Source organism: Sus scrofa, chromosome 13 (assembly GCF_054392235.1).
Source record: "Sus scrofa isolate SSC_HxYL_T2T_F1_AM1 chromosome 13, Sscrofa_HxYL_maternal_Yorkshire_Landrace_v2.0, whole genome shotgun sequence".
Classification (NCBI taxonomy): Eukaryota; Metazoa; Chordata; class Mammalia; order Artiodactyla; family Suidae; genus Sus; species Sus scrofa.
Genome location: NC_139395.1, coordinates 57,158,251 through 57,184,453, shown reverse-complemented (window position 1 = coordinate 57,184,453; position 26,203 = coordinate 57,158,251). Strand labels below are relative to the sequence as shown.

The following is a 26,203-nucleotide window of genomic DNA, read 5'->3' as shown; positions in this document are numbered from 1 at the left end:
AGAATGCCATCTGGGGTAAAAACAGGAGTTCAGAGGGCCAGCTTTTGTACCCTGTTTGAATTTCAGATGAGATAAAACCAGTGGCTCTGCTAAGTTGCAGTGCAAAATCTTACATGGCTTCTCGAGAAAAGCAATTTATTTTAGATTATAGCACAGCGGCTATCGTTTAAACTGCTAGCGATTGTAATTGAACTCAGAACCAGCCTTCTCTGTGAACACGGGATGCAGTAATAAGTTACCCAGGCTGTTCTGAATAACATGGATGCCAGGCCTTCAAGACAGATGGGCATGGTAGCCCAAACCTCGCATCACTAGTATCTTGTCAGCCTTCTCACACCCAGCCCATTCAAAAATACATTCTGGGAAATGTACCTAGCTGGGTATTCAAATGTGTGCTGGCTGTGCATTTGAGGGGATATTAATATGAAACAGCCAGGAGGCAGCAATCTTGAGGAAATTAGAGAACATGCAATTAGCATTAGGGAACTTTTTTGTTCACTTTTTATCTTATTTAGGGTCATGAGGGACTTGTGGGGGAGGGGAAGAGGGCTGTGTGGCAGAGAGAATCCAGAATAAAGAAAAGAGTCCCTCTTGCTACTGGAAAATCTTTGATTGGATAATGTGAACTGAAGTTTGGCACTTGCTATCAGCCTCTACATGGAGTAAAACATGAGCCACTGCAGATGACAACCCTTAGCATGCCCTGAGTGGAGCTCAGGGTGGAGACAAGGAGTGAGGCAATTCTGTGCTCTGGGAAAACTGGAAGAACAGGTCTTCAGATAGATATTTTTAGAAGAAGACTTTATGAGCCCAATTCTGGCATCTCCTCAAATCTAGAACAACACTAAAATCCATCAACGATGAGTAATGTCTGTGACTACTAGTAACCTTCAGGAGACCAGTAGGAAATGTGTGTAAAATGTATGCATGGCTGTGTACACCTCCCCCTTAACCTTTATGACTCATCCTGGTATTTCCCCTTTCCTCTTTGGGGCAGTATTTCAGAGCTTTCTGAAATACTTCCTCTGGCTGTAGTTAGTTGGCAAAACAAAGAGTCAGGGTCTTCTGTGAGAACAGCCACTCCCAAGGGTGGGCCCATGAGCCCTGAGGGAACTCAGGAAAACATATCAAAAGAGTGATTCCGGTAAGCCCAGACCTTTACATCTTCCTATAGAAAGGGTTTTCTGTAAATCTTCCGTAAATCTTGTTATCTGTAAATCTTGTGTTCCTACTGCCTCCACTTTGTTGCAAAAACTCATGTATCCTAGCTTCCCCCTCCTCCCCTCCTCAGAGAGGTTTCTTTGGGGGCTACCTGAGATGCCGTCCCTCGAGCTTAAGTCCTAATTTCACCCCAAATAAAACTTAACTCTCAACTTTTAGGTTGTACTTTTTTTAGTCGAAAAAAAGGAAGGGGATGTGCTTACCCTCCAAACCCCAGAATGTCACCCCATCACTAAGTCTTAATGAAAATTCAGTTATTCTGTTGGGGAGAAAATGTTGTGTCTCATTTCTGTACACTACATTGGCTCCCTCCTTGTGTGAAATAAATCCATTTACGCAAAATTCACTCTTCTCCAGGGTTGTCCAGAGACTCAGAAGACAGCCTTTCATCCAGGCTCAATTATTTATTTTTGTTTTTAGTAAAAGAGCTTGTCAAAGTGCACTTGCTTCTTTTAGAACTTTCTTCCTTTGTCTTGATGAAAGCAATAACCAGCATAAGGTTTACAAATCAAATAGTTTAGAAACACTTACAATGAAAATGAACAGTTCTCAACACTATCCCTTTCTCTTTTCATTGCTTTCCCTAAATGCAAGCGCTGTAACCCATTCCTGTTTTTTTCTCCATATTGCTCATTCATCTTTTATCTGTCTTATATGTTATATATTGATTTTCTTCTAAGAAAGAGAAGAATTTATCTTTACAATCACCTTTTCACATTTTCCCACCATAAGCTGACATTATTCCCAGCCTCCACTGGTCTTGCCACTTCTTTTTTTTAATTTTAAAAAATGTATTTATTTTAATTGAAGTATTGTTGATGTATGATATATGTAACAGGTGTATAATATTAGTGATGTGCAATTTTTAAAGGTTATACTCCATTTATAATTATTATAAAATATGGACTATATTCCAGATTGTGGTTTATTTCATACATAATCGTTGGTACCTCTCATTCCCCCACCTTTATATTGCCTCTCCCATCTCCCTCTCCCCACTGGTAACCACTTTCTCTGACTTATTTCACTTAGTATAATGCCCTACAAATCCATCCATGGTGCTGCAAATGACAAAATTTCATCTTTTAATAATCGTGTAGTATCCCATGTTTTCCATTGTATACAGATATACCACATATTCTTTATCCGTTCATCTGTTGATGGACACTTAGGTTGCTTCCATGTCTTTGGTCTTGCTGCTTCTCAATCTCTCTTTACTAGTCTTTACAATCCAGTCAATATCTCTCACCTCCTCACCATAGATAAGATATGAATGGTCACATACCCTTCTTCGCTATTTTTTCACTCTTCCACTTTCCATTCTCAGTCAGCTACACCATTATTTTTTGCATTGTCCAGTTTAATTTGCATTTTCTCTGTCATCAGAGTGGTCTTACTTTGTGATTTCTCCAAAGTTGAGAGTAATGAAAAAGATTTGCATCATTAGAACATTGTTAAATTACTTACTGTAGACCCAAGTTGTTTCAGTGTCACAACTCGTGTGATACACAGAGATTGTGTCTAGAGTCAGAGTCAAATACATTCTCGTCCTTTGTCATTTTGTCAAAATCATACCATCTTTTAATGTGTGTAATATATATTTCCCATCTTCCTTATGAAGTTGCTGCATTTGACTTTCCTGGCGATTCTGATGTCCTTGTGACTGTCTTGGGTGTGTGCCGCCTTCATATCTTAAAGTTTTCTAAAGCTCACATAGGCACTTTATGTTCTCTCGGTCCTCCGTTTCTCTTTAGATCTCCATTTTGTTCTCATTTAGACAAGTTGTTTTCTAGACCTGATAGGTAGAATCTGAGATGCTCCTGTTGGTCTCCAGAGTCAGATTTACCATTTGCTGGATCCAGTGTGCTTTCTCTTTTTGACTTGTTTTAGCATCTTATTAGTAACTTTCCAAGAAAGGGTGAATGGCAGGGAAACTGAGTCCTTTCAAGTTTGCTGGTTTTCATTTTGCCCTCAAACATGATTGATCATTTGGGAATAGACTTTTGTATTGAAAATAATTTTCACTGCTGTGTCTTAGTATCCAGCATGGGTGCTGACAAATTTGATGTTACTCTAATCCTTTTATGTAGGCTACTTTTTTTTTGGAGGGAGGAAGTTCCTTTTGGGGGCTATTAAGAATTCTCTTTAACTTCAGTTTTCTAACACTTCACAGTTCATTCTTCTTGGCATGGATTAGATCTCTCTGCTTCAAAGATTCATGGCTCCCTTTAGCTCTGGGAAATTCTCTAATATTTCTTTGGTAATTTCCTCCACTCCAGCTTCTTTGTTCTCACTCTGGAACTTCTGTTAGTCTAGATGTAGACCTCCTGGATTAATTATCCATATATCTTATTTTTTCTCACATATTGTGCTTTTAATATATAGTCTAGGTGATTGGCATTAAACTGTTTATTGAATTTTTATTTAAGTAATCATGTAATTCCCAAGAGATCTTTCTTTTTATTGAATTATTGATTTTAAATGTAACCCTGGTTTTGTTTTGCAGTTACCAAATCTCTCTGATTAAATAGATTTTCTTTTTTAAGTTTGTATCTTTCTCCTAAATTGTCTTGTATCCACAGTGTAGTGTTTTCTGCTGTTTTGCTTGCTCACTTTTCTTTGTGTGTGTGTGCTGCCTTTCTTGGCATATTATATTTCTGGTGATCTATGGTTGGTTGGTATGTAAACGAATAAGGCAATAGAAAGGCTGTTTGCAAGCCCTTCAACAGGTGGATTGGTTTTGTGAATCCTGTACTTGAACAGTCAAAGTTTGGAGGGTTTGCCTGGGAATGGGGGAAGGGGACTCTTGACTTTCGAGGGTGAGGTATTGACACCCATGGTAACGATCCTACTTCTCCCCAAACACGTTTTTACTGCCTTGAACAACCTAGTGGTGGCTTCAGATCAGCCCTCATGGACAACCAGGAGAGAGAGAAGTCTGTGTTACATATACAGGTGGTGGTTAATACCCCTCTTTTCAGCCCCACCCACCTCATCCACCCTCTGTTTTACCCACTATTTCTGAGAAACCGAGTCTTTCTGGGGTGGTGTCAGGCAACTCTGTTTTCTCCTTTGCTGAAACTCCCTTTTAGGCTGTGGTTTCCTTTGCTGTGGTTTATAAGTCAACAGACGTTTTGCTTTTTTTAGGGCCGCACCTGTGGCATATGGGAGTTCCTGGACTAGGGGTCCCAGAGCTGCAGCTGCCAACCTATGCCATGGCCACTGCAACATAGGATCCGAGCTCCATCTGTGACCTACACCACAGTGGATACTTAACCCACCGAACGAGGCCAGGGATCAAACCTTCATCCTCACGGATGCTGGTCAGGCTCATAACCCACTATGCCACAATGGGAACTCCCAAAGTCAACTGACTTTTATTGAAATCACTCATCTTCTAAGGGCCTCCTGCCATTCTCTTTATTGTTATGGCTTTACACCTTTGTGCTCCTTTAGTATCATTTAGAAAGTGCTCTGCATGAGAAAGGAGGTAAATGAGTTTGCTTAGTCCACCAGTGTGAACCAGGACACTTTCTTTTTTAAAAAGAGAGTTTGTGATTTTCATGTGCCACATGCTCTAGAAATACCAGGTAGCTCTTCATTTTATTTTCAACTGTTTGCTAACCCAACACTTGAAATCAGCAGTCACGAAAAGTTGCACAAACACATCACTTACTAGATGGAACCCCCATAACATATACTAAAAAAGGGGCGGGGGGGAGTCTGGTTATTTTCTCTACATCTCTTAACTGATCTTGCCAGGGGTCTTCATTTTCTTAGGCTTTAGTAACTTTGGCAATGTCATTAACTTGCTTAAAAGTTCTATTTTTATTTTAGTTATTGAAGAAAACATGATTGGAGGTCTTCAATCAAAATGTTTCCCTTCTTCCTCAGCAGATAAAGGGGCAAAAACCTCAAGAGTAGCTGTGCCAAAGTAGAAGTATGATGTCTAGGGAATTTTTGATATTGTTCAATGACAGGGAGTTCCAAATTAAAATTGGTATTCATGTCACCTATAAAATTAACACAAAGATTTTGAAATATGATAATTATTGATAAAAAGCACTATAAGATGGGGACTTTTCTATACCTTTGGTAGGAACAACAAAATTTGGTATCAACTTTCAGGTACTACAAAATGTTTATAATATTTAACCTAGTGATTCCTCTTGTTAGGAATTAAAATTAAAAAATAATGAGGTTAAGATCAAGGTTCATTTTTCAAAATGTTCATTATAGGATTATGTATACTAGAAACCCCTTAAATGACATATTTAAAGAAAAAGGTATAAAATTTGCATATTTATACCATGGATTACTTGTTCAGACATTAAAATGATATTGATAAATAGTTGTTAATGAATTATTAAAATGCTTAGGTATAATTTAGGTGAAAAGAAAATCTGCAAATGGTATATGTATTAAGATCTCAACCATTCAAAAAGGAAAAGAAACTAGAAGGAATCGTACTAAAATTTTAGCCATGGTTGTCTTTCGTTAATGGATTTATATGTTATGTTCTCTTTTCTTGCTTATTAATATTTTGTTGTATTTTCTAGGTGTTTTATAGTGAGTATGCTTGGTTTTCAGCAGAAAAAAGGGAAAGACACTTTAAATTATATGCTTCTGAAAGTAAACCTTTTAAAAATGTCACCAAATGACTCCTATGGCTTTTCCCCCTGACCTTTTTACTTTTTTCTATCACAGCATCAGGAGTGGACTGTATAAAACAGTGTATGAAGTGTTTTCCATTATTGAAAGTTTCTCTCAGATGCATCTGGAAAAGCTTGCTGGTGTATTATGTTAGATTTGCTGCTTTTTGCTCTCTGTTTCTCTGTCTCACAAAGTCTGATTTATATCAACATTGGATAAAGAAATATTCAGATTCTCTGGAAAGGGGAAATGCAGCCGCTTCTTTGAAAGGCATTTGAGATGAAGAGATAAACAGTGGACTGGGAGGCAGACCTTCGGCCTTAGGCCTGGCTGGCTCACTCGGTGACTGCTCTGAGTTTTCTCTGTGAAAAATGAGGACATTGAAGGGAATAATCTCAAAGGTTTTTCTAGTTCTTTTTTCTCTGATTTTGCAGATATCTTACCCCAGCATAGAGCAGTCAAAACTAAGATACAGAAATGACTCAGTAAGAAGCATGTGTTCTAATGGTATGTTTCTTTAGTATTTTCTGTGCTTTGAAAAGAGCACCTTGGCTTTGTAAAGTTACAGTTTCACAAGCCCATTTGGAAGCAGAGAAATCAGGCACTGCTCAGTATAGAAGGCACAGTTGCCAAGATTTCTAGCTGTATTTTGGGTCTGGAAGGGGCATCATTTGCTCTCAGAAGCTGTGGACTAAGATTTTTTACCCACAGAATATAAAGGTAAGGCAAACAGATGATTCGTTTTGTTGCATTTGTTTCCCTCCCCAATAAAATGTACAGTCCATGGAATGTTGTGTAAAACAGAAACCCTTTTGCGTCAGGTGCTGGTGCTTGTGCTTTGTTTGGAGGAAGCTTCCTGGGCCTGGTGGGCTTCTGACTTTTCTCCTCCCTCCTATTCTCCTGACTTTAAAAAAAAAGATCCAAAATAGAAATTGCTGTAGTATTTTTGTTCTGATTATAAAAGGAAATGCCTGCCTATTTTATGCAATTAAAACTCAAAAAGCCAACACCATAGGAAAAGATTTTTTAAGTAAATATCATTTATCATCCCACCACACAGCATAATCTTGATTAATATGTGGGGTATTTTCTCCCAGACTTTCTTCTTCACCCATGTACACATATTTATGTGCACATGCACACACACACGCACACGTACACACTTGAAATCGATATATCCAATAACACTCTTTTGTTATTTTATCTTACAATGTACCATGTCCATAGAATTTTACGTCATCATCTAGATTTCCAGCATAGTATGACTCTGTAGGGTGAAATGCATCATAATTTAATTAACTATCTCTTTTGATTGACTTTATTCTGCTTCCAGCTCTGGCTCTAAGAAGCAATGCTGTAATGAAGAACCTTGTATGTATGACTTTACACCCTTGTTCACTTATTTTTCTAGCAGAATTTCATGGAAATAGAATTTCTGTGACAAAATGTATAACATATGTGTAGTATCTGTGTGTGGCTCTGTATAAGACATGCATAAAAACATGCAGTGCTAAACTGTCCTGTATGAAGGCTGTTCCTGACAATTCTTGTGCCGCCAATGGGCCAGCTTTATTCCTCCACCCTCTTGCTCCTCCTCGTTCCCTCAGGTGTTTCCAGTTGAAGAGAAGGCCAGCAAACTGCCTTGGGGGAGGGCGGGGGGGAGTGTCTCTGGGCTTCACGCAGGTGTGACCTCTGTCAAGCAGGCCCGGTTCTTGTGTGCTGGTTGCAGGAGTTCAAGCTCTCCCCTTACTTAGCATTCCATCTTACTCTTTAGCTCCAGGGAAATTTTTTGCTGAACAAGAAAAGCAGTAGGAGTGTTTTGCCTTTACTCCTTTACTAAATAGCAGGTGTCCAGGTTTTGACTGCCTATTACAGGTAAGTGTTCCCACTCTGGCTTCCTCTGTGTGTGGTTGGTGTTTTGAGCATGTTCAGTGCTCTGAATTTGTTTTGCTTTAGGCTTCTACCCTTCCTCAATCATTACATCCACCACACCCCCAGCCTTTCCACCTCATGCACTAGATCAGGGTTAAAAAAAAAAAAAAAAAAAAATACCAATGCGCAATTGTTCTTAAGCTTAGAAAATTGATTTTCCTGAGTTTAAGCGGACATCATGAGTTGTTAACCCTGTTAGAAAAATACAGGTTGGATTTATGATTCCCTTACACAGGTAATTGGGCTCTAATTTTGAATTCTGAGCCAATTGATTTATACTAAATTGCATTATAACATAACAAAAGTGCAGTTGAGTTCAGGTGATGTATGAATTTGAGCCTCCAATTATGTGATAATTTATTTTTGGTTCTTTAACAAATGATGCTGAGGTTGACATCAACCTGTCATGGTTCCCTCTGCCTCCCCCCTACTCTGTAAGTCTCTCTACTTTCCTCTTCCATTTTTTCCTTTTTGTTTCCTAACCTTGCACAGCTTAGGAACAACTTGCTTCAGAAATCTAAAACCTGCACATTAACATATTAAAGGGAAAATTTGTGCCTCATCCCTCTTACTAACATTTCATTTGAAGCCACAACTTATTTCTGATGCATCAGTATTGTTTCATTGCTTATAATATTTGCTATTGAGCCACCAGTTTTATAAGTTGGTTTCTTGGTATGAGGCAGTTTCTGTAGGACATTCTTTTTGGAATATTGATACTTCCTTGTCCTACCACCAGTGCTTTTTAATAGGCGAGATTTCTCCATCCTTTTCCCCTCTTTGTGATAATTTCCACATTGTATGTATTTTTAGCTGCTTGTGGTTTATGTATTTCTGCAAAACACATCAAGTTATTTTTAGAACAAGGGTTGGGTATAAATAAATAACACATGCTGCTGGAGTCAGTTTCTGGAAGACCTGAGTTATCCAGCAATCAGAGGCAGTTAATTGGAATCTATATCTCACCCTTTGCCTTCCTTGACAAGCCCTAGTTATTTTGACTTGGGGACTATTTTACGTGAGTCTTTGAGCATGTGTCGGGAAAATCAAGGGGTAGAAGGAGAGGGCAAAGTAAAAAAGTGAGGTTGTGGAAAGAGCCCTCAAGAAGGGCGAGAAAACCATTCCTTCTAGGAGGCTGTGGGCAGGTCACTTCTTACCTTTCTCACTTCCCTGTTTGCAATATGATTTCCTCATTGCTGAGGCCTTTCCTCATTTAAGGCGTTTATATCTAAAGGTCCTAACTTTGGAAAAAATTCTAGCCCCTGACGCATTACTCTTTGTGCTGCTTTTAACTCTCATCCTTCCTAAAAACAAATACCAGCTGTAGGGTATTAAAAGCACTCAGGTTTTGGATGGGTACCCTTAAAGAAATGCTTTCTGCCTTTTTCTGCAGAAGGTAAAGATATTGGACTCTTTCACATGCCGTTTCACAGAGATTGTTTTCCTGGGTGTTCATTGCTGAAGGAATATTTCTATGGAGGACCACGTAGGGTTAGGAAAGAAAGATCTAAGGTGGCGGGTGGATGCTGCTGGGCCAATCAGTATTGCATTAAACAAAGCGCTTTTGCTGCACAGAGAACACTTTGTGAACCTGTGCAATTCTGAACTATTTGAAAAATAAACAAGAGCATCATAATTGCTGAATGATAACATTGCATTTTTTGCTGTATGTCCTCTAGTTACTTAATACCTTTTTTCTTTTCCTTTTTTTTGGTAAATTGTTTGGAGTAATGCAGGGGAAATAGTGTTCTGATTTAAACTAAGGCCAGGTGAAGAGAGTGAAACAATTGGTTGGTTTATGTTTTTTTCCCCCACCTTTACTCTTACAGCTTTAATTACCCTAAGTAATTAAGTAATTTGTCCCACACCCCTCCACCTTCTAAAATCATTGATGAGGTTCTTTAAAAAAAAATTGAATGCTTTTCCTGATTTCATATTTGCTGACTCCCTCTAGGTTAAAGAAAACTTCTCCCCTGAAGAGAATCAAATTCTTATTTTCATAAGCTTCTCTTAGAGAATCTTTAAAATGTACTTTCTTGGCCCATTAATCTAGTCATTGTAGATCCTTGAGCATAAATAGATGAAAAAAATCTTATATGGGATTGAATCTGAAAGTATCTTATATTTTATTTTAAGTAGATCTAAAGTGTTTTATTTTTCAAGAGCCCAAGATAAAAGATGAATGCTCTCAGACAAAACCACCTCTCTTGCTTTGGTATTAAAAGGATATAAAAATGCATGTGTACGTATATGATTTTTCATATTATTAATACACATTTTTCTCAACTCAGGTTATAAACATTGGAATTTGCTAGTTTATTCTGGTAATTATGTCTTGTCTTAGTCGCAAATGCCATTAAGTAGCTTTTACAAAATACAACTCAGAGCTGATTGTTAAAAAAATATTTTAAATCATTCAATTAAAAATAATGATCTAAATTTGGTAGTTATTTCTGACCATCTGGGTTTTTGTAAAAGTTGAAAAATCTAGAGCACTATCAGAAACGTCACCAATAGCTAGTAATTTGAGAGTAATTTAATGTGTGAAGAATATGTTGGAAGGTTATTTTATGTCCACATATTTCAAGTAGGTTTTATTTTTTCTCATCTGGGAACACATATGAATTGGAAAATTCTCAAGGTATGAGTTTGGTAGTAAAATCTTTTATAATGCTGGCCACTACCCAAATCAGCAATGATCAGTGCAAGTTAGAGGTTATTGTCGGATTAGGTAGTGCTAAGGCTCTTATATCACCCTTATGTGCTTGAAGTTGTTAGAGTAAGTGTGTATAAGATATATATATGTGCCAGGTAGGTGTGAGGTGGAGATTGGCACTTGCCATCTGCCTCCACATGGATTGAATTATGAGCCACTGAAGCTGCTGATCCTTAACACTCCCTGAAAGCAGCTCAGAGTGGAGATCAGGAATGAGGAACTGATCAGGAATGAGAGAGAAAACTGGCAGAACAGGTCTTCAGATAGTTAGATATTTTCAGGAGAAGATTTTATGAGCTCAATTCTTTCATCTCCTCACATCTAGAGAAGTACTAAAATCTTTTATGGTGATGTCTGCTCCTTGTGACTAGCAGTAACCTTCACGAGACTAGCAACTAACGTCCATAAGATGTGTACATGGTGGCATGTACCTCCCCGCTTCACTAAAATCACCCACATGCTAACATTCCCACCTGCCTCTTTGGAGCAGTTTTTCAGAGCTATCTGAAATGCTACCTCCCTGGCTATAGTCCTCATTTAGCCCCAAATAAATCTTAACTTTTAGGTTGTGTAAATTTTTTAAGTCAACATAGGGAACAGGATGTTATAATGGGTCTCCTCTTGTAAGCTGTCTTTCTAAAGATTACCTATTCCATATGCAGAATTTCATGAGCCTACTACATGGCTTTTGAATAAATGAATCAAGAGGGATTAGAGGAGTTCCCATGGTGGCTCAATGGTTCATGAATCTGACTAGCATCCATGAGGATGTAGGTTCGATCTCTGGCCTTGCTCAGTGGGTTAAGGATCTGGCATTGCTGTGAGCTGTGGTGTAGGTCACAGATGCAGCTTGGATCCCAAGTTTCTGTGGCTGTGGCATAGGCTTGCAGCTATAGCTCTGATTTGAACCCTAGCCTGGGAACCTCCATATGCTCTGGGTGTGGCCCTAAAGAGCAAAAAAAAAAAAAAAAAAAAAAAAAAATCAGGATTAGAGAAGTTTCTTTGGAGAGAAATGTCATCATGCAGTGAGTTGTCACCAACTTTGGGGAGAAACAGTGGTGACTACTGTCTTGTAACACCAGACTCAAAAGGAATCATCAAGAGGACTAATCAGTGACCTCTGAATTGGAGTTGGAGGACCTGGAAGCTAAAATGCCTACATTAAACCTGGGGAATTTAGACTGGCCCATGCATTGGGGTCTGACTAAACTCTAGGAAATCTGGATGCAAAGCAAAGGTAGGCTGGCCAGCTCTGTATTTGGCAAGATGGGTGGGCTGGTGCTTGGGAACTGACCTGTTTTCCAATCTTTGTCAGAGCATGAGATATGTGTGTGTTTCCTACAGTGCAGTCTGGACTCTGCAGAGGAGACAGCCAAGGAGGAGTTGAGTCTAGTGTAGTACGGTCAATGAAAGGGTTATGGAACCATAACATACAAGGTCCAAGGCAAATTGCTAGAAGGGGGTCACAAAAAACAACCCAGAAAAGAATCCAGGTACAGTGCACTGTCTGAGAGAACCTCTGCAGAGTTCATGGAAGCTTCCTGAGAGAGTTTAGCATGTGTTCTAACCATCTCCCACATACACACGTGACTTCTAGTCACATACAGGACAATACAGCCCCAGCAAGAGTATAGCCAGCTTATAACAGAAGCAGCACAAGGAAGAGACTCCTGTCCCTTCATTTCCTCAACTTGGGAGAGTCAGAACTTGGTAGTAAAGTGAAGGGAAGGAGGGATGATGGGTATGAAGGAGAAGGAGAAAATCACCATGGCCGTTACCCTATCACAGGTTTCCAGTAGAAACTGGGGCCAGGCTGGGAAGGGGAAAGAAAGAAGCAAGGACAGAAGTTTGATTAGTATATGGTCATGAAGTTTCTACTTTCTGAATTCAGACTCTATTTGTAATACGAAGGGGTTCTAAAACTGAACATGGGAAAAGCAGATGTTTAGGCCTGCTGGAGTTTTTTAATCCAAGGGAAGATGAAGATTATTGCCACCTAGTCAAGTTTGGGGAGACAGTGAGAAAGAAAAAAAAATACGTATTTTTTTTCTGTAGTGAATTATGCTTGTTCAGCAAACTTGTCACATGAGGATATATCTGTTTATTTCTAAATAGAAATGATAGATACAGAACTCCTAAGTACATATTTATTCAAAATATAGCAAATGTGAGGATCTATTTTGACTAATTGAACCACTTTTCAGTAAAATAATTTGCCTTAGGAACTAACATTAATCAGTTTATTTCAAAATTTCAATATTTCTATCAGTAAGTTATGCAATATGCTTATTTTACTCATACTATTTTCTCCCATCTTAAGGTTTAAAGTAATCAGAAACAAAACCACTGGCATGGTAGGAGGCAGACACCTATAAATAAAGTAGGAATGGATACCGTGGGGCTGTGAGAGAGCAAGTATGTTCCACTTTTTTCTTTTTCACTCTTGTAGTCCCTGTCTTTTCTAGAACATCTTTCCTCCAGTGTAGCATTTCCTAAAGTATGAGCCTCAGGGTAGTAAGAGGAATTATTTTACATAAAATTGATTCTTAGTGAACTATGTTTTGGAAAAACATGTCCATCTACCAATCCCTGGGACTTCTCAAACTCTCTGGTGTATATTGTAAATTTCCACAGTGTGTATAATACATGGCATTGTCCAAACATATGTTTGACCACAGAGCACTGTTTTGGTGAGGGTCATACTTTATTTTTTTAAGATAGCACTTATTTATTTATTTATTTATTTATTTATTTATTAAAAACATGATGCATTTTTTTTCCTTTTTTTACTCAGATGAATTTATCACATCTGTAGTTGTATAATGATCATAACAATCTGATTTCACAGGATTTCCATCCCATAGCCCAGGCACATCCCCCCACCCCCCAAACTCTCTCCTCTGGAGACCATAAGTTTTCAATGTCTGTGAGTCAGCATCTGTTCTGCAAAGAAGTTCAGTCTGTCCTTTTTTCAGATTCCACATGTCAGTGAAAGCATTTGATGTTGGTGTCTCGTATGGCTGACTTCACTTAGCATGATAGTTTCTAGGTCCATCCGTGTTGCAAGAAATGCTGGTATTTTGTTCTTTTTAATGGCTGAGTAATATTCCATTGTGTATATGTACCACCTCTTCTTGATCCACTCCTCTGTCGTTGGACATTTAGGTTGCTTCCATGTGTTGGCTATTGTAAATAGTGCTGCAATGAACACTGGAGTACATGTGTGAGGGCCATACTTTAGAACCATACTTCTAAGAGCCCTGGTGGACTGTTCTAAATCTGATAGTTACCTAGCAATACAGAAAGATAGAATATAGATTCCACATCTTAAAGATATGAGGTGATTCTAATGATAATCAGAGAGAACTGTCTACAGAGGCAAGGAAATATATTTTGTCAGTCAGTTGCTTTCTGGTTTGGAGGCCTTACTGTAGATAGTATTACCACTGATGTATAGAATGAGTATAACGGAATGGGAATGTCAAAGGCCTGAAATTGTTACTGTTGATTTTGAGGCTGAGGAGAATATTGGCATATATATTAAAAAAAAAAAAAAACCGACTAGAAGAGTATATATGTGCAGCATGTCCATGGACAGAGTAATACAAGTAGCTTGGTTTCATCAAAACACCGTTTTGCATTTGTGAGTCTAGATGTGGGATTTAGCCTGGTTATCATCAGGATGATTTTGGCAAGTGTTTGCCACTTCAGTATTTAATAAATAAATCATATCTTCTGGTGACCTTTATCTTTGGTAACTTGGAAACTCTAGACTGTGTACACTTCTGAAACTTTCCCTGTATGAAAATACTTCATATAAAAGCAAAATTGGGAGTTAGTTTTAATATACCTTAAAAAATAGCTATTCTGGCAGCATCCCTTTTTCCATGTTTAGGTAAACATCGGAGTCAGGCTCATCAAGTTTTATATTTCTGCTCCATTATTTATTAGATGATTAACCTTGAGAAATCTTGATACTTCAAGTCCAATTTCTTAATTTATAACAGCATTTGCCAAATTTTGCTGCAGAGACTGCGAGAACTTATTTGGATGCAACATCAGAACTTGGAGAGGTTGAATGGGATTCTAGGTTCATTTCTCCGTAATAAGCTTAGAGCAGCTCCTCTTCTTTCTACCTGATATTGGGCTCTACTTCACATTTCACTTATAGTCAGAGTTTTATGTCTAAAAATAAAGTTTTGAACATCATTTCCCTGCTTTTTGGCTTGTCTGGAATAAAATGAAATATATCAGGAAGAGAAGAGGGGGATAGCAACTGTTCAAAGCTTAGAAATGAATCCCAGCTCTGACTGTGTAGCCTTCAACCAATTACTTTCTCTGTGCCTGGGCAAAATAACTCATTGCATTAGATTATTGGTAGGCTCCTAAGATAATGTACAGATTGTTCATAAGCACAGCACCTGCGACATAAAACTTACTAAGCTTTTCATTGTTTTCGTTCCTATTATAACTTCTTGCACAGTAGCTACTCCATACTAAGTATTCAACAAATGGCAGCTCCCTTTTCTGTTTTCCTGCTATTCGTTCATTCTACCCTTTGTGAATGCCTCCAAGTACAGAGGCTAAGCTTTATGGTGATTCAGAGACAAATAAGGGACCACCCAGAGTACATAAGTATGTAGCCCCTGACACATGTGACAATAGATTTTGATTTGGATGTAAAACAAAGAGGAAATTTGATTAGTTTTATTAGCCATGAAAGGTATTTAAGCATTCAAATCATAGAAAAATTTGTTGTTTACTATAAGAATCAAAATTTTAAAATCTTTTTTAAACTGGGCTTGATTTCCAATAAAACCTCAGTTATCCAGAATGAAGCCTGTCATTCTAGACAGTTGAGATTTCTAAAGTCCTATGGATTTCAAGCCTTATTCAAAACCCTTAAAGAATTGTGTAGTTACCTTCCTGCATTAGGAAATGGAAGCATTTTTTTTGTGTATTTTTTTCTTGCCTGGTATTTATAAGTAATTTCTTAGAGCAGCACTTATTCAAACTATGGACTATGAGGTCATGTTGTGTATATCTGAATCCTAAGTGTAATTTTTATGTTGTTTTTCATAAAAAAGGTTTCATTAATATTATTTTCTTTCTCTCCTTCTTCCTTTCTTTTCTTTCTTTCCTTCCGTCTGTCTGTCTGTCTGTCTTTCTTTCTTTCTTTCATCTTTTTAGGAACACACCAATGGCATATGGAAGTTCCCGGGCTAGGGGTTCAATCAGAGCTGTAGTCAGTTTCATTACTGCTGAGCCACAATGGGAACTCCAATATTATTTTTTTTCCTTTTCTTTTTTGGTCTTTTTATCTTTTTAGGGCAGCATATTGAGGTTCCCAGGATAGGGATCCAGTCGGAGCTATAGCCACTGGCCTACACCACAGCCACAGCAACTTGGGATCCGAGCTGCGTTTGCGACCTACATCACAGCTCACGGCAATGCCAGATCCTTAACACACTGAGGGAGGCCAGGGTTTGAACCCACGTCCTCATGGATGCCAGTCGGTTTCCCTAACTGCTGAGCCACAATGGGAACTCCTTATATTATTTTCTTATAAGGGAAAAAAGGGAGTGGGAAACCAGCAGCTAATTGAGGGTTCCCAGTAATTTAATTCTAGAGGAAAACCTACCAAATTTTATTGTATATTAAAAGAAAAAAAAAACAAAACTCAGACTATCCCTTGAATGGAAAATGTTCTCTTGTAGTGAAGACTCATTCTTTAACCAATATTTGGGTGCCTCCCATGAGCCAGATAGTAGTGAGGCCCTGAAAATCTGTTGGCATACACAGGCACACACAGTCCTTATCATGTGGCACTAAGGCCTCAGCTGTGTGGACACCAGTAAGCAGTCATACCAAAATATGTGAAAGTGCTTCCATGAAGGATAGGTTCTGGGTGGTATGGAAATGTGCCTTAGAGCTTTTGACCTCACTAGGGGAGTTGGAGAACCTTCCCTTGGGAAGTGAGAGTTGAGATGAGATGGGAGTAGGAGTTAACAAGGGAGGGGAAGCATGTTAAGGGCAGAGGAAGCAGGTGATGAAAAGCCCATGGTGGGAGGCAGCAGAGTTGACATCACCAGCCAAGACAGCAACCCCTCTCCCACTGCCCTGGAGAGTTAAGGGACAGTGGTGGGAGCTGCCCATGGGGAGGCAGGGAAAGGACAATCCATGGCCTAATTGGCCTGAGTATGGATTCCATTTGTGGCCTCACAGGGTGACACTCTTCCCCATCTGTCCTGGGGTTTCCATTTCTGGTGACTTGGCTCTCAGTTCTCTCTAATAGAAGGATGGTTCGAGCCCCATGGGAAATGCAACCCAGTTTCTCTCCTTTTCTGTCCATTTAGTTTGGAAATGTTTAATGTAGAATGAAAGTTTTTATTTTGCAAGTCCTAGTCCCAGCAGGAGTGGCTACTTGACCCAATGCTCTGTGTATATATTGTGAAACAATCTTTGATCACTCATTGTCTTCAGGCCTCCCGAGATATGCTTAAAAACATTCCCATTTTAACTAAGGATCTGAAATGAAAGGACCAACTGAGTTAGAGACTTTTATCAAGTGGCCATCAGTTCTCTCTGCAGATTTGAAGACCTTGTAATTCTAGTGTGACATAAATTCTTCCTTGAGGAATATGCTGGTAATTCTCCATCCCCTACCTCTTTTACTTTATTAGACAACATTCTCTGCCCTGCTTGGTGACCCAGGAGACTGACCTCTAAAGACTGCATCACCAGGCTCTCATGACTGCAGCTTCTAGACTGTTTTTGTCACTGGGAGATCCTGGAAAGAGATCAGGTATTGGGAAGAGAGAGAGGTGGGAAAGTACTTCTCTCTGAAGCCTGCCTTTCTTGCTGTATTTCCTGCAAGGTCTTGTGCTCCATAGCCCTAGCCTCCCTTATCTCACCAGGCCCTGGTGACACATTTCCTCCCTTTGCTCTTTTTAGTCTGGGGAGGTAAAGGCATCGTGCTGCAGCTCTTCCCAGGTGTCTCAGCATTTTTAACCTGTAACCAGCCCCACCTGCCCCTCTGAACATAGTTGCTTCAGTTAATTGTCTTCAAAGTTGGAGATGAATGTGACTTCTTTCTGCCAGGATTCTGACTGATAACATCAGAATCTGTTTTCTGCCTCCTGTTTTATTCTCTCCTTTCCAATACCCAGATAGCCTCCTCAGACTGAGATAACTGAGGACCAGAAGAACTGGGGTGAAATCCCCTGGATAATATGTGCTCATTTTCCTTTCTTTGGACTCAAAATAGATAAGTCTCTGGAGGAAGGAAGGGCACTGTTTATCATATATCTCCCTGGCTGTCATTCAGAACCTAATTGGACTCCCTTAATTTTCATTCCATTCCTGCCTGTCATGTTTCTGGGCCCGTGAGGAATTTCTTGCTATGTGTGTTCTGAAGCAGAACATTTTGATGCAGCCATTTTGATGTGGTTGTTTTGATCTTCAGAGTACGAAGAGTAGGATTTTGGTCATAGGCATGCTAGGTATGTGCAGTCTTTCTGACCCTCTGCCCCATCTTTGAACTTCACCCTTATTTTACATTTTTTAAACTTTTTTAAAAATGGGATTGCCTGTCACCGCTCAGCGGTTAGCAAACCTGACTAGGATCCATGAGGATGCGGGTTCAATCCCTGGCCTTGCTCAGTGGGTTTAAGGAACCAGCATTGCTGAGAGCTGTGGTGTAGGTCAGAGATGCAGCTTGGATCCCTAGTGGCTGTGGCCGTGGCTGTGGCTGTGGCTGTGGTGTAGGCCAGCAGCTATAGCTCCGATTTGACCCCTAGCCTGGGAACCTCCATATGCCATGGGCGTGGCCCTATAAGACAAAAAAAAAAAAAAAAAAAAAAGGACCAAACTTTTTAAAAAATGAAAATAACTTTTTTTTTCGTAGTACTTTAGAGTGAATCCTATTCATCATATAGTTTCACCAATAAATATTTTTTAATGTTTCTTTAGCTGATAAGGGCTCTAACTATAGTACACGTACAATGAAATGAATAATGATTCTTTAATATCCAATAAATTGTCTGTGTTCACTTTTCCTCCAGTCCCTCTACAATTTTTTTCCATTGAGTTTTTCAAATTCCAAGCTGTGGAGTTCCCGTTGTGGCACAGTGGAAATGAATCCGACTAGGAACCATCAGGTTGTGAGTTTGATCCCTGGCCTTGCTCAGTGGATTAAGGATCTGGCGTTGAGCTGTGGCGTAGGCCAGTGGCTACAGCTCGGATTAAACCCCTAGCCTGGGAACCTCCATATGCCGTGGGTGGGGCTCTAAAAAAGACAAAAGACAAAACAAAACAAATCCCAAGCTGTACCATATCCACATATTGCATTTGGTTGCTCTGTCTGTTAATTTCTAACAGTCCCCTGCTTTTAATTCTTTTATTGAAGTCATAAAAATACAGCAAAAGTGCTCAAGTTAAGTGCTTAGTGGACACTTAGAAAAAGAACAGCCTATGTAACTACTCCTCAGATAAAGATAGAGCCCATCACTAGAACCAAGAAGTTTCCCAGTCATTATGTGCGCACTTGCCCTACAAGATAGCAGCTGCTGTATTACCATGGGTTGTTTTTGCCTATTTTTTCACTTCATATGAGTGGTTTCATACCGAATGTCATCTTTTTGGTCTGGTTGTTTTGGGGAAAATCTTTATAAAAACTCAGCTTACAGAGGTATAATTTATATGTAGTAAATTGTGCTCATTTAAAATATGCCATTCATTGAGTTTTAAAAGAGGAATGCCTCCATGATACTACCATCATGGTCAAGATAAGGAACATTTCTATTACCCTGAAAACTTTCCTCATGTCGCATTGTAGTCAGTCCCACGTTTCAGGCAACTGTTAATGTATTTTCTGTCACTAGGGATTATTTTTCACTTTCTAGAGTTTTTAACAAATCAAGTCATATAATATGTTGTCTTCGTGTCTGGTTCCCTTCAGTGAGCATAATGGTTTGGAGATTCATCTCTGTGGTTGCATGTATTAATAGTTTGTTTCTTCTCATTGCTCCATACAATGTAGATAGTCCTCATTTTCTCTATTCATTTTGTGTTTTCATTCATTGTGGGTTTACATTTGGGTTGTTTACAGGTTTGGATTATTATGAACAAAACTGCTTGTAGTAGCGATATTTGTATGGACATATTTTCATTTCACTTGGATAAATAGCTGAGAGTGAAGTGTCTGAGTTGTCTATTAGGTATACATGCAATATTTTAGGGAAGCTAAGAAGAGTTTTCCAAAGTGGCTATGCCATTTTACATTCACACCACTAATGTATGAACATTCCAGTGGTTCTATGTCCTTGTCAATCCTTGGGAAGATCACTCTTTTAAATTTTAATTGTAGTTTCATGTCATTGTAATTTAAATTTGTATTTCCTCATGACTAATGATGTTGAGCATGTTTTCATGTACTTACTTGCCACCTGTATAACTTCTTTTGTGAAATGTCTTCAAATCTTTGCCTCTTTTTTCCCTTTGAACGGTGAGTTCTTTATGTATTCTACATATAAATCCTTTGTTGATATGTATGTTGCAGATGTTTTCTTCTGTTACATGACAGTAGCTTTTAAAAAGCAGTTTTTAATTTTGGCTTACTATGCATTTTGTTCCTTTCTAAGATATCTTGGTCTACTCTAAGGTTGCAAAGATTTTTTTCCTATGGTTTCTTCTAAAAGTTTGGTCTCTGATCTGTTTTGATGGTATATTTACGTATGGTTTAAAGTAAGGGTCAGCAATCTACCACCCCCATATGGTATCCTGTTGTTCTAGCACTTTTAACGAAAAGAATTCTATTCCCTCATTGAATTTTCTTTGTACCTTCATAAAAAAATCAATTGACCATTTATGTATGAGTCTATTTCTGGAGTCTCCATCTGTTCCCTTGATTCATTTATCTTTCCTTTCACTAATAACACACTGTTTTGATTAGTGTGGCTTTATAGTCAGTCTTAAAATCAAATAGTGTGATTTTTCCAACTCTGTACTTTATTAAAATTGCCTTGGCTTTTTAGTTCATTTGCATTTCATATAAATTTTAGAATCAGTTTGTCAATTTCTACAAAGAGTCCTCCTGGGATTTTGATTGGGATTGCATTGAAAATTTAGATTGATTTTTTTTGAGAGAAATGCCATTTTGACAATACTGAATCTTTCAATCCATGAATATGCTCTATCTTTCCATTTATTTAGCTCTTTAATTTCTTTCTACAATGTTTTATAGGTTTCAATACAAAGATTTTGCATGTATTTCATGTTTGGGGATGGGATAATAAATGGACTTGTACTTTTATTTTCTATTTATTCATTGCTGATGTTAGAAATTGTATTTTTGTCCTTGTATCCTTTGACTAAGTTCATTTATTAGTTCTAGTAGCCTTTTTGTAGATTTTTAAAGCTTTTCTACTTATGCGATCATGTTATCTGTAAATACTGTTTTACTTCTTTCTCTCTGATCTTTATTTAAGGGTTGTCGCTCATTTTTTGTTTCATTAATCCAGTCCGAAAACTATTTTAAAAGGGAGATATAATTGATATGTAACATTATATTAGTTTTAGGTGTACTAACATAATGATTTGATATGTGTATATATTACAAACTGATCACCACAGTAAGTCTAGTCGTCATCTGTTACAGCAAAGGTTTATCGTTTTTCTTATGAAAACTTTTAAGATCTACTGGCATAACAATTTTCAAATATACAAGACAGTTTTATTAACTATAGTTACCATGCTGTACATTCCATCCCCATGACTTTTTTATAACTGAGAGTTTGTACTTTTGACCACCAAAAGATAGTCAAGACCACCTTTTGACAGTCTTTAATATATTTCAGATGCAGGAAACCTATTATACATCCATCTGCCACTCCTATTCCCTTTTCTGCCTTATTGTTCCTGTGTAATTCACCCCCATACCCCCATTTTGAAAGATGCCATTTGTTTATTAAAAAAGTGGGTCACCCTGCTCCTCTCCATTGAATACCCACAATTTGGATGTCTATTTGTTTCCTTGTAATGCCATTGTTTAACGTGTTTCTGTATTCCTCATATTTCTAATAAATGTTCAGTTCGATTTAGAGATGGTTAGGTAATAACAATATCATGGGGGCATCGTTTATCTCCTACTGCATTATATTACATCGCAAAATGTAGTGGTTCCCAAACTTTGCTTTACATTGAATCACCTTGGAAATCTTTTTTGTTGTTGTTGTTTTTGTTTTTGTTTTAAGTAAAAAACAAAACTACTAATGCCTGATTTAATTGATAGGGGATGTGACCTGAACATTGGGATTAAAAAAAAAAAAAAAAGATCCATCCCCAGGTGATTTAATTGTGCTGCAAAGTTTTGGAACCACTGATGCAATGTCTGGTTATCCCACTTTTAGTTAGATTAGGATTAATTAATAGATTCAGATGTTCTCAGTCTGATTCCTCCAATATCAGGTTCTTCCATCAAGCTTTAAGCCAATATTATAGCAGCCATTGATGGTGGTTGCCTAGATCCATTATTTCATTAAGAGATGCAAAGTGGGGAGTTTTTAATTCTTTCATTCCTCCTGCTCTTATCAGCTGTGAATGCCCCATAAAGAAGAACTTTCAATTCCTGTTTGGCTACCTTGAAGTGTAGTCCATAGAGTAAAGGTGGGATAAATGCTTAAGTTCTTCCCTTTTGAAAAAATATATTTTCTCAGTTATGAATTGGTGCCCTAAAAACTTGTAAAGGGAGCCAGTAATTTTTAAAATTCAATTATGTGAGTACTCTTATGGCACAGCGGTTAAGGATCTGATGTTGTCACTGCAGCAGCTAGGGTTCCTGTTGTGGCACAGGTTTGATTTCCTAGCCTGGGAACTTTCACATGCCGTGATCATGGCAAAAAAAAAGAAAAAAATGAAAGAAAAGGAAAAAAATACCATTATCGAATTCATGGATTCTTAATACATTAGATCTATTTCATTTTACTGTATTCATTGTTCTTTTCGATGTTGAAATTGATTCATCTGTGGCCAGTGGGAGCCCCTTTCAAGTTGACTTTAAGGCCTTTTGCTTGAAAGATAGTGGTGCAAGTGGTGGTAGTAGTTTTTATATAGCAATAATGGTAGTAGTGATGGTAGCTGTTCATTTTGTCAAGAAATTATTATGCACCTACTGTGTGTAAGCATCGGTCAAAGGCAGGAGTAGTAATGGGACTAGTAATAGAAGTTGTCATAGCAGCAGCAGGAGTAGTCATTGTCATTTAGTTTTTCAGTTAATAATTCTGTGTGAAGTACAGTGGTAATCAAGAGAGGTGTAGTCATTGTCTTCAAGGAGAAAGACAAAAAACAAGTAAAGTGGCAAATATCAATTATTTTGGATCCAGAACTGCTCAGTTAGGTATTTCTCTACATTAAGGACTAAAATTCCAAGTAGTTTCATACCACCATCAAAATGACTGCTTCAAAATGTTGCTGTCCAAATGGCCATATTGAAATGTCTTCTATCCAAATATCCCTTTCATATTTCTGTCAGTACATGTTTGTCCTAAGCGATTTCCCTGGATGTGAATTGCGTTTAATAAAGGGTGGTTATAAAGCCTCATGGGACCAAAACTGGGGCTTCTCTTCCTTCTACTCTCTTTTCCTCTGGTGCTGCCCAGGGTTTCTAGTGGGCAGCTGGTCCTCAAGGAAACCCACCCCTCCTGAGGACTTGGCCCCAGAGGAGTGGAAAGGTGCCATCAAAGGGAGAAGATTCTTCAGAACCTAGAAGCAGAAAGCCATTCGGCTCTCTCTTACTTCACAGTGAAAATGAGGTCACAGGATGTCCCTTCCTGTGAATGACTGAATAAAAGGCCAAGAGAAAACCTCCTCTTGTCCTGCAGCTAAAAGTATCCTCATGCTGTGAAGGAGTCACTTTTTTGGCTCTTTGTGCAGTCACCAAAAGACAGTCTCAGCAGGGCAGGAGTGTAGGAAGCCAGCGAGGTGAAAGCAGTTATTTTCCTCTCTCACACTTCGGGGGATGCTTACACTCTCCATATGGAGGAAGCCGCTTAATTGGACAGAGAATAACACAGATATTCCAACTTTTTGCCATTCCTGATCCTTCTTTACTTTTTTTCTGACTGAATTGGAATTTCCCAGGCTTCATTCCCACCCCCCCCATAAGTGTGCCAATCCATCAGAATCAATCCAACTCTGTTGTGGGAAATGAATTTTTTTAGCTTCAGGAGGTGCCTATGTCCAGTGTTTACCATCAGTGACCTTGTTGTCTAGAGGAATGTATGACAGGCCACTCAGGTGGTTGTTTTCTTGCTCTCTGCTCGACCAGTGCCTGCTTCACCTACCCCCTATGCACCTGACAGACCTTCCCACATACTTACTCCAGGCCCCAACTAGTGGTAATTCTTAACAAAGGGCCAGTGAGGGGCATGCCCCTCTGCTACTTTCCCTGGTTAATCAAGAAGCTAACCTCATGCCAGCTCCCCCTGTAACTGGCAATCTCCCCTTTCCTCTGGGAGTGAAGACTTAAGCCATGTCCTGCCTCCTGTCCACCACACATGGTGTGGTGTCGCTCCAGGATCTTGCTTCAGACATGTAAGCTCCTCCTCCATCAAAATCACTGATGTCTTTTTGCTGACTCTAGGCTCTTTCTTGTGTCTTAAAGATGTGAAAGTGCAGTCCTTACAGGCCTGTAGGATGGAGCCCAACAAGGACGAAGGTAAAATTCATTCATTCTACAAATCTTAATTGAATCCGTATGGATTTCTAGGACCAAAACAAAAAAAAAAATGATGATATTTGCTATCCGCTCTTTTACCATACAGTTTACCAGCTCTGCTCTTGGACATTTACCATGAGGCTTCTTTTCTGTGATATAATGATCATGAGTATGGGCTCAGTGTTAGATGGCCTTGAGTTCAGATCTTGGCCCAGTCACTTACTATATAGTTTTAGGCAAGTCAGCTGTCACTTACTGCTAAGTGGTTAAGTGAAGAGAGGCCAGAAATTGGCCTCTGGCTTTGGCAAAATGTGGTTTGTTGATGATTGTTACCAGGGCATGCTATGAGTAGCCTCTGACCTTTATGTGTTTATAATGAAGGGAAAGCATGTGCTGACTCTAACATTTTTTTTTTGTTTTTTTTTTTTTTTGGTCTTTTTGTTGTTGTTGTTGTTGTTGCTATTTCTTGGGCCGCTCCCGCGGCATATGGAGGTTCCCAGGCTAGGGGTTGAATCGGAGACGTAGCCACCAGCCTACGCCAGAGCCACAGCAACGCAGGATCCGAGCCGCGTCTGCAACCTACACCACAGCTCACGGCAACGCTGGATCGTTAACCCACTGAGCAAGGGCAGGGACCGAACCCGCAACCTCATGGTTCCCAGTCGGATCCGTTAACCACTGTGCCACGACGGAAACTCCCTGACTCTAACTTTTTAAATAATCTAGAATGATCTTTTAAAGGAAATGAATCCTGGAATTCCAGTGTGGCTCAGTGGTAACAAACCCAACTAATGTCCATGAGGACATGAGTTCAATCCCTGGCCTTGCTCAGTGGGTTAAGGATCTGGCGTTGCCCTGAACTGTGGTGTGGGTCACAGACATGGCTCAGATCTGATGTTGCTGTGGCTGTGGTGTCGGCTGGTGGCTGTAGCTCTGATTCAACCCCTAGCCTGAGAACCTCCATGTGCTACAGGTGTGTCCCTAAAAAGCAAAAAAATAAAAAGAAAGAAAGAAAGGAAGGAAGGAAAGAAAGAAAGGTAGATAAAGGATATAAATCCTATAGTTGGGCTGAATAAAAAAGAAAAGCTGTAGTGAATGTTATAATTCTCACTCCAATAATTGCATTATAGATAATAGAAAAAAAAGAACGGCTACCCTTTTAGTTTGTGTTAGTTACTAAGGTCTGCCATAGGACCTCCCCAGTATCCTGCTGTTGGGATGCTCATTAAAAACATTTTTAAAATAAAAATCTTTTACATATAGGTGTGTAAAAGTAACCAAGTCAAAATGAATCCCCGTGACTTTCAAACACACATCAAAGCCACAGTTTACAAGCAGCATTTAGGGCTAATTAGAAAGGGATCCTTTCTGGGTGTCTGGCATAGGGCATGTTCTCCTGAAATCCTTTTCCCCTTTATCATTTATCATAGTCATTTTTCATCTCAATGCTCATCACCAGCCATCAGAGGAAACTCTGGCCAAATAGCGTGTCATCACTGGGGAGAAAAAGCCGTTTCCCTGGGAAAGGAAGGGGGGAGGCCAAATCCTATTGATCCCCTTTTCTCAGACAGAGTGATGCCTCTAATGCTTCATAATGAAAGTTTTTATATGTGAGAGGGATTATAAACATGGGGCTGTTATGGTCCTTTGATGTGCCCCAGAAATATTACAGTTGAAGTTATTAAGGAATGAATTGCGGGATACCAACTGTTCTGCCCAAGTGGCTTGTCGCTTTGCCCCTGGCCTATTTATGTGGTGGTAAATTTTCTTTTTTTTCTTTTTTCATTTTTTAAATTAGGGAGAGATGTGAATGTAAATCATCAGCCTATTTCACTTCAGGACAGAAAATAAATGGTGCCTAAAAAATTAACCATGTTGACATAGAATGTGCACATCTCCCCAGCTTTTGCCCATTTTATAGACGAGGAAAGTGAAGCTCAGAGAAGCCAGGAGTTGGTCAAGGTCAC

General features: G+C 38.9%; 1 protein-coding gene across 33 annotated transcripts in view; it reads left to right on the top strand.

Moving 5' to 3' along the window:
- FHIT (fragile histidine triad diadenosine triphosphatase) overlaps nucleotides 1-26,203 on the top strand; it is a 1,441,601-nt gene that overhangs the window by 537,191 nt on the left and 878,207 nt on the right. For 3 of the 33 annotated variants that reach the window (XM_021070765.2, XM_084988793.1, XM_084988794.1), the window contains one exon: nucleotides 17,206-17,327. The exons of 21 other annotated variants lie outside the window; for them this stretch is intronic. In XM_021070765.2, the coding sequence (XP_020926424.1) occupies nucleotides 17,273-17,327 (55 nt within the window). In that variant the 5' untranslated portion in view covers nucleotides 17,206-17,272. Of the gene's footprint in view, nucleotides 1-979; nucleotides 1,145-7,530; nucleotides 7,750-12,842; nucleotides 12,938-17,205; nucleotides 17,328-24,182; nucleotides 24,237-26,203 lie in introns of those variants that run through there. 9 more of the 33 variants (XM_084988808.1, XM_021070756.2, XM_084988814.1 and 6 more) reach the window with 7 other exon arrangements.